Source organism: Sorghum bicolor, chromosome 1 (genome assembly GCF_000003195.3).
Source record: "Sorghum bicolor cultivar BTx623 chromosome 1, Sorghum_bicolor_NCBIv3, whole genome shotgun sequence".
Lineage (NCBI taxonomy): Eukaryota > Viridiplantae > Streptophyta > Magnoliopsida > Poales > Poaceae > Sorghum > Sorghum bicolor.
Window position 1 is genome coordinate 18,231,504 of NC_012870.2, and position 16,928 is coordinate 18,248,431.

At 43.4% G+C, this 16,928-nt stretch overlaps 3 protein-coding genes across 3 annotated transcripts; 2 read left to right on the forward strand and 1 right to left on the reverse strand.

Moving 5' to 3' along the window:
* LOC110432049 lies at nucleotides 3,527–4,111 on the reverse strand. Its single transcript, XM_021452023.1, has one exon. The coding sequence runs from the start codon at nucleotides 4,003–4,005 to the stop codon at nucleotides 3,745–3,747; it is 261 nt and encodes an 86-aa protein (XP_021307698.1). The 5' UTR covers nucleotides 4,006–4,111; the 3' UTR covers nucleotides 3,527–3,744.
* On the forward strand, nucleotides 10,822–12,132 carry LOC8067075 (remorin). The gene is made up of 5 exons (XM_021448359.1): nucleotides 10,822–10,966; nucleotides 11,378–11,428; nucleotides 11,521–11,608; nucleotides 11,704–11,785; nucleotides 11,926–12,132. Exons 1-5 carry the CDS (start codon nucleotides 10,822–10,824, stop codon nucleotides 12,130–12,132), a joined length of 573 nt encoding a protein of 190 aa, XP_021304034.1.
* LOC110430584 (papilin-like) lies at nucleotides 13,865–14,707 on the forward strand. Its single transcript, XM_021448402.1, has one exon. The coding sequence runs from the start codon at nucleotides 14,294–14,296 to the stop codon at nucleotides 14,705–14,707; it is 414 nt and encodes a 137-aa protein (XP_021304077.1). The 5' UTR covers nucleotides 13,865–14,293.

Here is a 16,928-nt window from a genome sequence, read left to right on the forward strand (position 1 = left end):
TTAAAGATAATCTAAAATAAAATGTTTAGTTTATATCTAAATTACCCATATTTGATGTTATAAAACATATACTAAAAAATCCCTCAAACTTACATATAATTACCAATAGAAGCTACTATTTGGAAAGTAATAAATAACCATAAAGTATTATATATATAATATAGTTTATTTATCATCATTCCAATGTAAGGTCAATGATAATTCATTTTAAGCTATATTAAAATTCTGTCTTGTGACACTAAATTTTGATTGTTATTCCTTTATATAAGTTTATACATTTTAAGTGTTTTCATACAACACATGTAATTCTTTGATAGAGCAAATTCAACATCTTAAGTCTGCCTTGCAAGTTGAAACAATTGTTTATTCTATAGTCTAGAACCTAGAATCTATTTCTTTAATAAAGTACAAAATAAAATTTGAATAAAAGGTACAATAAACTGTAGAGTTTGAACTACCTGGATGAAGGAATACAATATACAGTAACTAATAAGATTAAAAATTTAGAACTAAAATATAGATTCATGATGTCACAAAAAGATATAACAACAGTAGTTGATGGGTCGTGGAAGAATCTCCCGATAGTGGTCACGGTACTATGGACCTCCTTCATATGTGGGTGGAAGACACATACATTGTTGCGGTACATTGGAGCTAGATTTCTCTCTTTCCTCTCCCTCTCGATGTAGAAGCCGCCTCATCAGAGTTTTATGAGCATTAAATATGTTGATGTGACACTATATTAATAAAGTGAGAAATGATAAGAGTTTCATGGGAGCAAAGTGAGAGATGATAAGATTTTCATGGAAGTAAAGAGAGTTTCATCTCCATAAAACTCTTCTGCGCTGTTTCTAAAATTAAATGTGTTGAAAACTGAGACATAAAACTTCCCATTGAGACAATAAACAGTGTCGTAGCAATGAATGTGATCAGATGGAGCCGGATTCATCAAAATCCATACCAAAGAGGCCCTATATATTAGGCCTTTTTTAGTTCTAAAAAAATTTGCAAAATTTTTCAGATTTCTCGTTACATTGAATCTTTAGACACATGCATAAAGTATTAAATATAGATAAAAATAAAAACTAATTGCACAGTTTGGTCGGAATTGATGAGATGAATCTTTTGAGCCTAGTTAGTCCGTAATTGGACAATATTTGTCAAATACAAACGAAAGTGCTACAATATCGATTTTCCAAAATTTTTTGGAACTAAACAAGGCCTTAAGCGAGGCTGGCAAAAAAAAAATGGTAACACAAAGATGTATAGTGGCATGTGAAAAATGGTAAGAAAGACTCCTTTGTTATATCTCTGTGAAACCTGGCACTACTGGAATACGTAGCTTTGCTGAGTGCCACAAGCACTCGGCAAAGCTCAAAAAACACTCGGCGAAGACTTTGCCAAGTGTAACACTCGGTAAAGTGCGCACGGCAAAAAAATTAACGACAAAGGACGCTTTGCCGAGTGTCCTTTATCGGGCACTCGGCAAAGAGTTTTCCGAGTACCGCGTCGACACTCGGCAAAGCAATGTTGCCGTGACGGAAGAGGATGCCGTTAGCGTTCATTTTGCCGAGTGTCGATTAAAAACACTCGGCAAAGTGGCCAGGTTTGCCGAGTGTCAGGTGGGAGACACTCGGCAAAATGGCCAGGTTTGCCGAGTGTCAGGCGTTCGACACTCGGCAAAGTGGACAGATTTGCCGAGTGTCAGGTGGGAGACACTCGGCAAAGTGACCAGGTTTGCCGAGTGTCATAGGCCTGACACTCGGCAGACCTTTTCCAGTTTGTCGAGTGTCCTGGTTATTACACTCGGCAAACCCTGCATCAGCAATATTTTTTTTTGTTTTTCCTTTCCATCCAAGCAAACGGGTGTCGGGGCGAGCAGGGCCGGGTGGATGCGGCCGGCCGGAGTGACTAGCTGGGGAGGAGGCAGCGCGCGGGCTCGGTCGGCCGGCCCGGCGTGGCTGGTGCGGCGGCGGCGGGGTGAGTGTGGCGGCGGCGGGGTGACTCTGTGTGTGTGGATGTGTGTGTTCGTGTGTGTGTGGATGTGTGTGTTCGTGTGTGTGTGTGGATAAGGTGTGTGAGTGTGTGTGACTCTGTGTGGGTGCTTTGCCGAGTGGCCAGATATGGCACTCGGCAAAGTTAATTTTTGAAAAAAAAAATACTTTTGCCGAGTGTTATATCTTGACACTCGGCAAACTATTATATTTTTTTTAAGTTTTGACCTTCAAAATTTTTCTGTGGTCCTCCTACGGTAATTTAAACTATATTTTAAAATTTGGCATGCTTTTCGAAGTGTTTGCTATATTTAGTCAATTTATTTCATTTAATTGATTTTTTTGAATATTTCAATTTTGAACTAGAAGTCACTCGAATAATGGAAAAAAATAAATGAAAAATTATATTCTTGTTGTTGAGACTAATTTAAGGCCGTATCTAGGAACATGCCACCAAATTCGAACATCTTGTTCATGGAATATGACCACAAACTTACGGGCAAGTTGGTATTAAATTCTATAAAAAGAAAAAGAAGTCCAAAAATCAAAAAACTGGTTGACATTTCATGATATCGTATGTGGAGGCTATGATAAAAATTTGATAAGGTTTCACGAAAGTTGTGACGTACGATGCTTACAAACCTCAACATATCCACACATATGACATGATATCGTATATGGAGATGTCTTGGTTTGTAAGCATTCTACATCACAACTTTTGTGAAACCTTATCAAATTTTTTTCACAGCCTCCACATATCATATCATGACACGTCGACCAGTTTTATGATTTTTGGACTTTATTTGCTTTTTATAGAATTTAAAATCAACTCGCCCGTAAGTTTATGGTCATATTCCGTGAACAAGATGTTCGAATTTGGTGGTCTGTTCCTGGATACGGCCTTAAATTAGTCTTAATAACAAGAATATCATTTTTTTCATTTACTTTTTTCCCTTATTCGAGTGACTTCCTGTTCAAATTTGAATTATCCAAAAAAATACGTTAAAAGAAATAATTTGACTAAATATAGCAAACAGTTCAAAAACCATGTCAAATTTTAACATGTAGTTTAAGTTACTGTGGAAGGACAACAGAAAAATTTTGGAGGTCAAAACTAAAAAAAAAATAGTTTGCCGAGTGTCACGGTGCCGACACTCGGCAAAGCATGTCTTTGCCGAGTGTCAACCCTATAACACTCGGCAAACCTGAAGCGCTGGTCGACGGCCGTCAGCTGCTGTCATGGGGCTAACGGTAAAAATTTTGCGGGGTGCTTGACACTCGGCAAAACATCACTTTGCCGAGTGTAAAATTTTGCCGAGTGTTGTTAACTAGGCAAAGGTCTATTTTACCTAGTGTTATTATTTACCGAGTGTCGAACACTCGGCAAAGGGTTAGTTTGCCGAGTGTCGCGTTTTGCCGAGTGTAACACTCGGCAAACTAACCCTTTGCCGAGTGTTCGATTTTTTGCACTCGACGAAGATATTTACACTCGGCAAATTTTGTGTTTCCGGTAGTGTGGCGGGCAAAAAATGGTCGATGAGCTGAACTAACAGTGCCCGACAATCACACACGAATCGCTTACACTACTTACAACTTACAAACAAAACCTGCCACCAGTAGAGTAACATGGCGAATGCTCCACCCATCATAGGCAACACAACAGCGATCCACGCGATGGTGCATGGCATGGCTATTTGCAAATGCATTGCCTACCTCTACGCACGCAGCGGGACAACGTACGCCTTTCTAATTAAGCCGAGAAGTAGCTGAGAACGGCGTCCTCTCCTACCAGCCAGCTGGCGGCGCCACTACCGCCGACATTGGTATCGGCGGCATTGCCGCCGCCGTCGGCAGGCCGCCGCTTGCCCTTGTCCGCCGTCCACCGCTTCTGCTCGCTGTCCGCCCGCGCCTTCTCCTCTCCGCCGCAGCGTGCAGCCGCCGCGGCAACCCGCGCGGCCCTCCTCTCGGCGCGCCGTTGGGCCACGTACTCCTCCGAGATGTACACGTCCATCGCGCCGACGAGTGGTTCACTTTCGCTAGCTAGTGCTCCCGAGAGAGCGAGAGCGGCGGCGGCGCGTACGGACTGGTAACCGTTGGGTTTTGCCAAGTTTGGAAGGGTGGGGGCCGGTGGGGTGTGCAGCTGGCTGGCTGCAGCATGGGATTTTATCGGGAGCCGGGAGGCCGGGTGGCCCAACCGGTGGGCACGGCCATGGGTTTGGCCTCTCCGGCCTCCGGGTGCTCTCGAAACCAGCCGCGTCGCTCCACCGGGCCTCCGATTCTGCGAGCCAGAGCTGCCGGTTTCCGCCAGAGCTGGCGGTCTCTCTCGAAACGGAACGGTGGACTGTGGCAGACTGGCAGTCGCGTGTGATGTGACCTGACCCGACCCTGGGTCTCCGAGACGCCGAGACGGACGGCCGTCTCTAGTCCACCGAGGCTCGCGAGCTTGCAGTACGTGCCCCGGACCGAGTAAGGCCTTTTTACTTTCTAGAAAATTTTGCAAAATTTTTCACATTTTCCGTCACATCGAATCTTTAGACGCATACATAGAGTATTAAATATAGACGAAAATAAAAACTAATTGCACAGTTTGGTCGAAATTGACCAGACGAATCTTTTGAGCCTAGTTAGTCTATGATTGGACAATATTTGTCAAATACAAACGAAAATGGTACAGTGTCCATTTCCCAAAAATTTTCGGAACTAAACAAGGCCTAACCCCGTGGCCTGTGGATGCAAGTGGGGAAAAAAAATTGCTCTGAACTTGGCGTTCGTATATTCTTCCTTTCCTTCGCGAGAAAGAAAGAATCTAGTTTCAAAAAAAAAAGAAAGAAAGAATCTGGCAATCGTAAACCGTAATCGTACCAATGTGGAGGCATCGCTAACGAGCATGAAGTCGCGAACCGTGGGCTGAGGTCGCAGCATATGCAGAACAGAGACGGCAGAATCTGCGTGAGACAGGTGTGAAACCCTGCCTAAAATCCGGTGTCTAGTTAGGCTTTATCTGGTCCTTCACGTGGTTAGTGCTTCTTGGGCAAGTTCAGGGGAGGCTAATCGCTTAGCTACTGCCAGCTAGTACCACCAGAGTTCAGTGGTTGACTAGGTTGCCTAATTCTGCCACAAAATGCAAAAGCATAGACTGACCATGACTCCTCTCGTCCATGGTTTTTGTGTACTTGCCCCAACGCCTGAGTTTAGCTTTGTTTAGTTCCTTCCTTAAAGTTTACTCCATATAATAAAAAATAACTGTACAAATTGTGACTATTTTACACATGTTTATTGTAGCACCATATTGTCAAATCATAAACTAATTAGACTTAAAATATTCATCTTATAAAAATAGTCATAATTTATGTAATTAATTATTTTTTAAAATTTATATTTAATACTCCATACATAAATTTAAATATCTAATGGGATATGTATAGGTGCGAATATTCGATGAGAGGAAGGACTGTGCTTCAAGCTAAAAACGCGAAACCCCGGGCGCTGTTGGGTTCTGACTTCTCATTCTCAGACCCAGACAAGTGACAAGCATTCACCTGACGAATCTTGACAAAAAAAAAAAGAAATGATAAATTTGTTATAGGACTATTTTAACATTGGTGTTTGCTTATACACAGTATTCGACATTCTCTTTGCTAGAGAGCACTCTTTAATCGTGGTATAATTAACTCTTACATACACTATAGGTATTAAAAAAATATTGGTCTCCGAGAGTGCAGGGGAGAACTATGCCGTTATCTACTCTACCCTAACCTAACCTGCTGTTGTCAAAACAAAAACAAAAAAAACACTAACCCTCAATAGTTGTCTAATTACAATTTTTGCATGCGAAGTGAGGTAAAGACGAACATTATATCATACTTGTAGAGATCTATAACATTATAGTTGATATGTGTTTTTTAATTATTTAGTGCCAAAAAATAAGTTCTAATATTTTGGAAAATTCAAAATTTAGAATTTCCAAATGATCTCGGATGTTGATACGGTGTATCCAAAAATGTTGTACTTGCTCTATTCCAAATTGAAAATCATTATAAATTTTCTATATATATTGTTTTTTTCTAGACTGAAGGAGTCTACGTTCTACCCTATGAATACCGTGCTAAAGAGCACATGACAGACAGGTTAGGTTCCACCCCAATATTTTTCTGGTCTATCAGTCTCTAGCTTATGCGCATTATGCCATTTTTTCAGACTCGGTTTAACTGACATCAGTTAAGCAAGCAAGATGGTACTGACATCTGAATTTGGAAAAAAGGAAAAAAAAAACAACTATCATAATGCGCCAGAATAGTTTTTGCTGTGAACCAATACAAAAAAATTGGCTGTCGAGGAGAGTAACAGCATGGGAGGAAACGTCAATGAGCCATTGTAATCTCTTGTCTCAACTGTCGTCAGGCCTCGACGCTCACTGCTAACAATGCTCTATCGAGCCATAGCTCGAGCGATAAGACTTGTGGTTGAGCAGCCGGTTCCGCTCGTCTCATAATTCTCACCGGAGTTTTTTCCCCATATTAACAGATATGAGAAATTTTATAGTGCTTGGAAATAATATGAGCCTTTCATTTGGCTAGATCTGATGGTTTAAAAATTAGAAGAACCATTTGAGAGGAACTTTAGTTGTGGGCCGGAACTAAAAATTAATGGAGCAGGAACGTGACCCTAATTAAATCGAGAGGGGTATAATTGTACTTTACCGAAGATCTTCTGTCATGGAGCCATTGGCGGACTCAGGCCTAGGGCCACTAGGGCCTTGGCCCTAGTTGTAGACTAGGTATTCTAGGTACAACTCTTTAATTTTTGGACCATTGTCTTATTAATTTATCAGAGTTTAGGCCTTATTTCCAAAAAATTTTAAGATTTCTTATCATATCGAATCTTTAAACACGTGCATGAAGTATTAAATATAGATATAAAAAATAACTAATTACATTGTTTGCCTACAATTTGCAGGATAAATCTTTTGAGCCTAATTAGTCCATAAAATTAGATAATAATTATCAAATACAAACGAAAGTGTACAGTAGCCAAAGCCAAAAAATTTCTCCAACTAAACAAGGCCTTAGCCCAATAGCTTTAATGCCAACCAGCCAGAGAGATTAGGAATCGACGCCTATTCTCTTGTTGTCTCGCCCTCTCGCTTGGATGCTTTGCTTGCTCGCGCCGCCACTCGTAACTGGTGCTCGTTGCCCGCGAGTGCTTCACTGCACCATAGTCGGGCGAGTAGGCGAGACAACATCATCACTGAGAAGAAGGGGCAGGAGAAGATCAACCAACGCTTCATCAAGTTCTGTCACGGCCTCAAGAAAGCCCTGATCCAATTTATGAAGTAATTGAATCACCTGTAACTCTTCTACTACATCTTGTGTCTAGATTTAGGCGTTACTGAAAATGACATGAAAAATGCGAATGTAGCATATCATTGCTAGGTATTTATTTTTGTAGTTCAATGTTATATTCTTGTTATTGCTAAGTATTTATTTTTGTAGTTCAATGTTGTATTTTTAAAAATTGTATGCAATATATAGTTGGAGAACTTCTGATCTAAAAAATTTTCTTTGTAATAACAATTTTTATATATAGATTATATAGACGACGGTGTAGTTTTTGGCTTTTCGCTACTAGAATTTGGCCCTAGTCCTGACCAAATCCTGGGTCCGCCACTGCATGGAGCCAAGAACCAGATCGTCTCTCATGGAGTGGTCATGCCCCTCTGTCTCAGAACCAGACTCTTTGCATTGGATGAGAATGAGAGCGGGAGATTCTTGGGCGGACAGCCCCTGCTTAGCGCGGAGCGGAGGCAACGATCACCGGCAAGATGCTGCAATTCTGCAAACAATCAACGACGAGTCCTGGACGGTCATCTGCTGCGGTGATCCCTAAAGCCGACCGAGTTGCTGCGGTTATCCCTAAAGCCGGCCAAGTTGAGGCTTGCAGCCGCTTGCAGACATGCTCCGGCCTGCGCCTGCAGACAGCAGGCCATACACGCAACCATCGTCCGTCAGTCAGAACCGTGCAAATAGTTAGGAAGTTAAGAGATTAGGGCCTTGTTTAGTTTGCAAAAAATTTTGTTTTTGGCTACTGTAGTATTTCGTTTTTATTTGACAAACATTATTCAATCACGGAGTAACTAGGCTCAACAGATTCATCTCACAAATTACAGGTAAACTATGCAATTAGTTTTTATTTTCGTCTATATTTAATGCTCCATGCATGCGACCAAAGATTCGATGTAATGGAGAATCTTGAAAATTTTTGCGAACTAAACAAGGCCTTAGTTCCCAAAAAGTTTTGCAAAATTTTTTAGATTCTCCGTCACATCGAATCTTTAGACGCATGCATGAAGTATTAAATATAGACGAAAATAAAAACTAATTGCACAGTTTGGTCGAAATTGACGAGACGAATCTTTTGAGACTAGTTAGTCTATGTTTGGACAATATTTGTCAAATACAAACGAAAGTGCTACAGTGTCGATTACTCAAACTTTTTTGGAACTAAACAAGGCCTAGGAAAGTACTAAACTATCCTTAATTACAATTAATTAATTTCCCTAATTAATACCTGCGGCAATTAGTTTTGACGGGAGGAACCACCGGTTCCTCTCAAGCACAGTAAAATATCTCAACAGATATAGCCTGTTTCGCGTGAAGCCACAAAGAAATAGTGGTGTACCCATCGTCTAGGGAGCCTCGATGGTTTCAGTGATCACCTTGAGAACACGATCTTCAAATCTATGTATAGTTGTAGGATCTATTTGTGTACTCCCTCTGTCCTAAAATAATTATCGTTTGTGCTTTTCGAGAAATAACTTTAACTAAATATATAATAAAAAATATTAATATTTATAGTACATAATTAGTATCATTGAAAAGATCTTTAAGTCTAGTTTTTTTAACAAATTTATTTAGAGATACAAATATTGCATGTATTTTTTTATAAATCGAGTTAAATTTGTGGCATGAAAACCCAAAACGATATTCTTTTTGGAACGGATGGAGTACGAGGTATGAGTGAGGTGCGTGTGTGTGATGTTGTGTTTGTTCATGACAATGCTACAGCTATACCTAAATGAGAGCTGTAAAAAAAAACAATGCTCCAAGGTCAAAAGGCAGCGGGACAGAAATAGATGAATGGGGGGCAATTTTTGTTAGCGCAAAGGATGAGAGGAGGTTGTACGTGACTTGTGAGTCGTGATCTCCCCAGTCAGCGGTCAGTGTCTTCAGTCTGTTGTAACTTGTATTTGACATCGTTCTCTATCCATCACGCCGCATGTTGCTTTCTGCTGCCAACCTTTGTTTCTTTTCATTTCAGTTTCACCTAGGGCCTTGTTTAGTTCACCCCGAAATCTAAAAAGTTTTCAAGATTCTCTGTCACATCAAATCTTGCGGCACATGCATGAAGCATTAAATATAGATGAAAATAAAAATTAGTCACACAGTTTGACTGTAAATCGCGAGACGAATCTTTTGACCTTAGTTAGTCTATGATTGGACAATATTTACCACAAACAAACGAAAGTGCTACAGTTTCGAAAACCAATTTTCGGAACTAAACAAGACCTAGGTGTTGTGTGCCCACCAATGCTACCGTGCCACCAAACCTAGTGGAACAGCCCGTGACCCCGAGCAAGCCCATCCGTCTCCAAACATTTTTCTTGGTTTTGCAGCTTTTGCTAGTCGGGTTGTTGAAGAAGCAGCGGGAGATCATCAGACATGGCCGAGGAGGCCAAGAACGCAGCAGGGTCGGAAGCGGAACCGACCAAGGACATTGCCGAGGAGAAGACGACCTCCCGACGCCGGAGGAGTCCAAGACCCTCGTCATGGTGGAGAGTTAGACTTGTTTTGATTTGATTGCGGCCACACTGCCTTGTCTTTTAATTTGCATCAGTCTGTGTCACAAGTTTTGTTTAGGAAGTAGAGGCTCTTTGAGCATGAGGGTGCAGTTAGATCTCTGAATATAGTCAAATAAAAATGGCGTTATAGTTTGGCACTTCATGCATGGCAAAATTACTATTTTTGAAACCCAAAGATTATGAATTATGAACTTCACAGCTTATGTCGTGTCCGGTAAAACAGGTCTTCAGAATTCAATTAGATCTCTGACAGTCTGAATATAAATACTTAGGGCATGTACAACCCACAGACAAGGATCCGTCTCTAACTATCTCGAATCTATCATACAGACAAGTATAAAGACAAGTGATACAACCCACAGATAGGGATCTATCTCTAAACTGTTTAATACTTTGCATATAGCTAGGATCAACTACAAATATATTTCTGTATATCATTGTGTGACTATTTGATAAAAAATGTATTAAGAATAAATAATAGCAACATGATTATAATTTTTTAAAAAAAACCATCAATATAATTATGTTATATATAGTTGCAACGTCTTTTGTCTAATTTTCTTTGTTTCTCTACCAAAGCTTTTTCTGGTGGTGAAATTTCTATTGCAGTGTCACACTAATATGAGTAACTTAGGCTTTGTTTAGTTTCCAAAATTTTTCAAAATTTCCCAACACATTGAATCTTGCGGCACATGCATGAAGCATTAAATATAGAAGAAAACAAAAACTAATTACACCATTTGCCTCTAAATCGCGAGACGAATCTTTTGACCCTAGTTAGTCTATAATTAGACAATATTTGACACAAACAAACGATAGTGCTACAGTAGCGAAATCCAAAAAATTTCGTCAACTGAACCAGGCCTTAAACTAAACTTTGTAGGATTTTATTGAGCACAACCATGCATGCGCTAGAGGTTGCCGGATGCAGTGCCCATCACCTTCCCGTGTGCCAACAAATCACGAGCTATGGCAGGCTGCAGCTGCTTTGGACAGACGCTGCGCAACGCCGCTCCTCACCTTCCCGTGCGCCAACATATCACAAAACGCACAGCGGCGGCTATGGCTGGCCGCAGTGCAGCGCTGTGCAGCTCGTCGTCAGCTTCCCACGCTGGTGCGCATGGGACTCCGACGCACGCGCACAGCGGATCGGTGTTGAAGGCGCTCCGAGTCGACGACTCTTGTACAACGCGGGACGAAGTCATCTGTAAACATTGGAGCACGAGCCCACATCGTCCTTTCGTGAAGCGACGAGGCTGCTGTCTCTAAGCTTTGGCAGGGGGTTCTGTGAAAAAAATCCAACATACAGACGGGGTGAAAGGACCCGTTGTACATACCCTTAAGAATCTTAGAGGATAGCGCGGATATAATGCAGCTATCACAACGCACCTGTCAGCAATTAATACCAAAATATTTAGTATGTTCATTAGAATATCGGTAAGAATATACAGAATCTGAGGTCTGAGCAGTGCCCGTTGTTGATGATAAACGTGCCAACCTCTTCTCTTGCATTTTGGGACGACAGATAATGCTGAGACGGCTGCAGTCACAGCCACAGGTGGCTCGCGCGGCAGAGGTACTAGCTAGTGCTCTACTCTGAAACCTGAATCCACGAAGGAATCGCACGGCGTCGTCCTCACTCTTCTCTGTTCTCTCATTTACATTCAGATGCATTTCTCACCCGGGTCGTGACCGCCAAGAAGACGTCGTTCATCAGAGCATGGGAGGAGAGCGAGAAGGCCAAAGCCGAGAACAAGCGAAGTCCTCTCCCTCCCTCCCGTACGGCTCCCTGCAATGTCTTATTTGCAGTCTCCATGCATGAGTCTGAAATTTCCGTGTGGCGAAATGCAGGGCGGCCAGGAGGCTGGCGAGCGTCGCCTCCTGGGAGAACTCCAAGGTCGCGGAGATAGAGGCCGAGCTCAAGAAGATCCACGTGAGTCGCATGCACCGAAAAACAACGCTAAGTTTTTTTTATTACCTCGTCGTCGTCGTTCGTTCACCGAATGGCCGGTGTAAAAAATGTAATAATGCCTGCGTTGTTCAACGGAACGAACGGTGTGTGCGTACGTGCAGGAGCAGCTGGAAATGAAGAATGCGGCGCAAGCAGAGAAGCGGAAGAACAGCACGGCGGCGGTGCACAGGGTTGCCGAGGAGAAGCGCGCGGCTGCCGTGGCGCGGCGCGGCGAGGAGGTCATCGCCGCGGAGGAGGCTGCCGCCAAGTACCGCGCCAGGGGGCAGGAACCCACCAGGCTCTTCGGCCTCGGCCATCAGCAGGGGTAGCCGGAGTGCCGGACCACACGCCCGCTGCTGATTGCGTTGCCTCCTTGACCCCTGCGGTTGCTTGCCCTATGTCCTTGCCTCCTTTTTTATGGTGGTGTGCTGGTTCGGGTGCTGGCCTCCTTGTTCATCGTCTTTGTAAACTTATTAAACTGTTGTACTGTAGAAAACATCTCATGTACATGTATGTATATGTATATGTATATGTATATGTATATGTATATGTATATGTATATGTATATGTATATGTGTTACTGCACCTTTGAAGATGTTACTTTTTCTAGGTGTGTTTGGTTACTTTTATGACACCGCATCGTATTCTCCTCTACAAACACCGTGTGATTCTGCGATAGAAGCCGCGTCCACGTCACCCAAAATCCTACAACCATTCGATTTGCCAATCAACGGACTAGAACACTCAAAGCGAATTCTATTGAAGCAATTCTCCTCTACAAACACCGTGTGATTCTGCGATAGAAGTCGCGTCCACGTCACCCGAAATTCCTACAACCGTTTGATTTGCCGATCAACGGTCTAGAACACTCAAAGCAAATTCTATTGAAGCAACTTCTCGTGCTTTTAACCGCCTTCTCAGTTGCTTTTTCTTGACTTCTTGGCTTCTCATCCGAATCAAGCCAACCAAATATATACTACAGCTCCAGCTTCTCCTTCCAGATTCTTCCCTCTCCGTCAAGACACAAGTAGGGGCGACGGCCTCGAGTAGGGGCATGGCGGCGGCAGCGGCTACCCTCCTCCTCCTCCTGTTCCTCTGCTCTCACCTCTATTTCTCCTTCCCCATCCTCTCTCTCTCTCTCTCTCTCTCTCTCTCTCTCTCTCTCTCTCTCCTGATGTGGCAGCAGGTGCAAGGCGGTGGTGGGTGCTAGGCGACGGCGCCCTTGCTGGTGGTGTGCCGGCACGGGAGGGGCTCAGCGCCCTCTCCCCCTCCTCCATCCTCCGTCCAGCCTCCTCAATGCCTCATCCCGCTGGGGAGCTTAAGCTCCTTTGCTTGACAAAACCCTAGGTTCCCATACGGCGGCTACAGAGGGGCTGACAGTGACTCACCTTCTTCTTCTTCTCCTCCTCCTTTGTCCAATGGCTCCTCCTCCACAACCTCTCTCTTGCATTTTTTGGAGCGCAGGTCTTCACAATAATTCCTATGCCGATTGAGAACTGCAGGTTCTAAAGCTTCAGCTGGTTTTATTGTCTTTAATGTTTTATTACCTATTATTACTTGAATTAAAGTCTGTAGTTAAATTGAGTGGCAGATCTTCACAGTAATTTCTATGGCAATTGAGAACTGCAGGTTCTAAAGCTTTAGCTGGTTTTATTGTCTTTAATATTTTTTTACCTATTATTACCTGAATTAAAGTCTGTAGTTTTATTCAAAACAATACCTCTACCTTAGTAAAAATGGTTACGTATATATATTAATGTGCATTGATTTTATTATAATGGATTTTGTCCATTCATTGAAACAGCAGCAAGGCAAGTGCCTTCTATATGCCATTTTCCCCTTTTGGGATTTAGGACAATGATTAGTTAGTTCATATGTCCATGTGCTCCTTATAGTAGATTCATGTTTAACTGAAACCAACGAGTGCATATGTCCATGTGCTCCTTCTCAGCTACTTGGATTTTGTAGTTCCGATTTCAATGCATATGTAATTTCCACTTAAATGAAATAGCCTGAAATAGTTGTGGAATTTATATCCTGAAAGGGTTAGAGCATGGAAAGGGTCAGGGAAATTTCATTTTTCCAATGCTCTTGTCCCTTGCTGAGCTTTAGTCCATACATAGGCATGCTGCCGATTCAGATTCAAGGATTTGGTGTATGTACCTAGAGATTTTGTAGAACTTCCTCAGGAGACAGCTTGCCCGAGTATATTATCTTAGGTACTATTAGGTTGTGAAAAAAATGGTTTACAACACGATTTGCTCAAAGCCGACTCCGAACACGATTTTGTTCACATCTGGAATGAACATCTCGCACTCAAAGTTGTCGATGCCACGAACAACAGCGAAGATCAAGTAGTCGTCGTGCTTGAGACCGCAGCGAGAGCATGGATACTTCCCGGTGTGCACACGATCCCATGCTTCGCGGTTAAGATGAACAAGTTGACAGCGGCCACAAATAAAAGCTTCGGGCGGCAAAGAAGCTGGCGTGATGACCTTCTCTGACTCCGGCACGAAGACCTCCGAGTCCGCGGCCATGGAGTCCACGACCTCCATCTCCGAGGACAGCATCGTCGACTCCATGGAGTCTGGCACCATCTCCATCTCCATCTCGACGGAGTCCTGCGCGATGATGGAGTCCACTGCCTCCATGGACTGCAGGGGGTCGACGGAGTCCGCGGCCATGGAGTCCAGCAGCAGGTCGACGGAGTCCGCGGCAACGGACAACAGCTGCTCGACGGAGTCCGCGACGGACAGCAGCATGTCGACGGAATCCACGGCGACCTCCTCTGAGCCCTGCCCGACGTCGTCCGTGGCGACCTCCTCCGACTCCGGCGTGGTCTCCATCTCCATCTTGGACTCCGGCGAGGCATCCATGGAGCGGCGCGTGGCGTGCGGCGCGTGAGCAGCAGTGTGCGCGTGCGGCGTGCGGCTTCTGGCGAGCGACGAGCAGGAGCAGCGGTGTGCGCGTGCGGCTTCTAGCGAGCGGCGAGTAGGAACAGCGGTGTGCGGCTTCCGGCGAGCAGCCAGCAGTTGCGTGAGGCATGCAAGGGAAACCAATATAATACTCCGTGGCCGGTCGCAAGAGACGAAGAGCGAGTTTGCAAGAGATTGAACGGCGTGGCCCAGTAACGCGTGGCCGGGAAACCAATACGACGCCGCGCTATTAATGTGCGGCATGGGAGTCTAAGCGCACGGGCAGCAACGTCTAATTTAGCTAAACCACGCCAGAACGACTTCTTTTAATTCAAACTGTGCGGAGGCCAGAACGACATCTATTTCCAGTATGGAGGGAGTATGTTTCTTGTGATTATTTTTCATGTGATGCTAGCAAATTTAATTTACCTAAATCAACCTTCATCTATTGAAGGAGTTCATGTGTCATGATTAATGCTAGAATGTTTTTTGTGATCCTACCCTGTACTCCCGGAGGTAATGGTCCTTACATTAATTTTTGATGTTTCATAAGTCAGTTCTCTCCTGTCTCCTGCTCTAATAGACCTTTCTCCAAATATAAAAATGATGATAGGTTTCAAATCGTGTATTTGTTTACTTTATGGAAATGGAGGAACAAAAGCCTATGGAACCTATTAATTTGAACATGCTCATGCGCAGTGGGTCCAGTATTCAGTTTGATTAGTAGCAGCTCCTTTTTATTTATTCTCTGTATATTCAGTTTGTTCCATGGATTGGGATATACAGCATTGATAAGGTTTCATATGGGAGTCTTTGCTTTTTGAGACAGCACAATGTATCATCTGTAGATCTTTTTGCAGATTTCAGATAAGGTACCGAATTTCAATTTACCATTGTTTTAGTTTTGGCAACCTCTGTGAACCATGCTTATGTGCTATCTTGAGCCACGGAAGTGTAAATCTCTCTATGTGTGTGTTTTTAGGATATTGTGCTACATAGGTTGTAGAGCTATCCCATTAGATGATTAAATGAACAACTATTACATAGACTACTACATAAGAAATTTTCTATATGTGGTGCAATTATAGTATTCCTCTGGAGCCATTATCGAGGAAAACCTGAATATGGCTCCTACTAAATAGCTCTTGCTCTGGGGGTAATTACACGTCCTATTGCTTTTCACTCCACAAGCTTGACATGATAGAAATATTCTGTGCATAGGATCGACTAGCAGTAGATCTAGGCGGGTACGTTCTTTGATTTGTAAACAACAGATGCATATCCTTATACAAGATCTAATACAAGAACTGTAAATACAAGTATTAAATAGATCGGGATTAATAGGATTAGACCGTCGACGGAAGGAGCAGCAGGGGCGGCGGAAGACGATCCCGAGGCCATCACGTCAGTGGTGGAGTGGATCTTCGACGACGTCGGCGGTGGCAGTGATGCGGACGTCGAGGCGGCGCAGATCCGGCGTCGGTGAGTTTTCCCGTCGCTGGCTGCGCTCCCTGGATCGGTTAGGGTTTCTAGGTTTTGTGGATGTCGGTGGGAGGAGTGGCAACTGTTCACCTCGTGAACAGTGCCGCCGGCCCCCACCTCTTATTTATAGCGCAGTGCGACGGGGGCCCACCAACCATATAGGGTTGGGCGCCCCCGATCAGGGCGCGAGTCAAGGCCCAATAAGGCCGTTGGGCCACATTGGTGGGAGATCAAACCAACATTCTCCCCCTTGATCTCACTCTATTCTTTGTCTGTATTCTTTCTTTTCAAACTCTTTTACCTTATTTATTTCATCACAAATTAGTGCATAGAACTGCGTCATCATCACGGTCTATCGCCGATAGACTTGACAGCTACAAATACACTTCTCTGATCTGAAACAAATTCTGTTATTCTTTGGGCCTCTTAGTCCGGGAATCATAGTCTTTCCCTTAAACCCATGCCGGCTACGTGTTCTCTAAACACGCTGGGTGGTAAGCCTTTAGTAAGCGGATCCGCAAGCATCTTTTCAGTGCTTATATGCTCAAGCTTTATGACATGATCCCGGATCTTATCTTTCACAACATAGTACTTTATGTCAATGTGTTTGGCAGCACCACTTGACCTATTGTTGTGTGCATATTCTACTGCTGGATTATTATCGCAGTATAACTGTAGTGGTTTAGAGATGTTATCAACCACTCTCAAACCGGGTATGAACTTCTTTA

Coding starts and splice junctions, on each gene's coding strand:
- LOC110430584 (XM_021448402.1), top strand. CDS start 14,294: ATGACCTTCTCTGACTCCGGCACGAAGACCTCCGAGTCCGCGGCCATG.
- LOC110432049 (XM_021452023.1), bottom strand. CDS start 4,005: ATGGACGTGTACATCTCGGAGGAGTACGTGGCCCAACGGCGCGCCGAG.
- LOC8067075 (XM_021448359.1), top strand. CDS start 10,822: ATGGCAGGCTGCAGCTGCTTTGGACAGACGCTGCGCAACGCCGCTCCT. Junction 11,429..11,520: donor AGGTGGCTCGCGCGGCAGAG/GTACTAGCTAGT, acceptor ATTTACATTCAG/ATGCATTTCTCACCCGGGTC. Junction 11,609..11,703: donor AAGGCCAAAGCCGAGAACAA/GCGAAGTCCTCT, acceptor GGCGAAATGCAG/GGCGGCCAGGAGGCTGGCGA.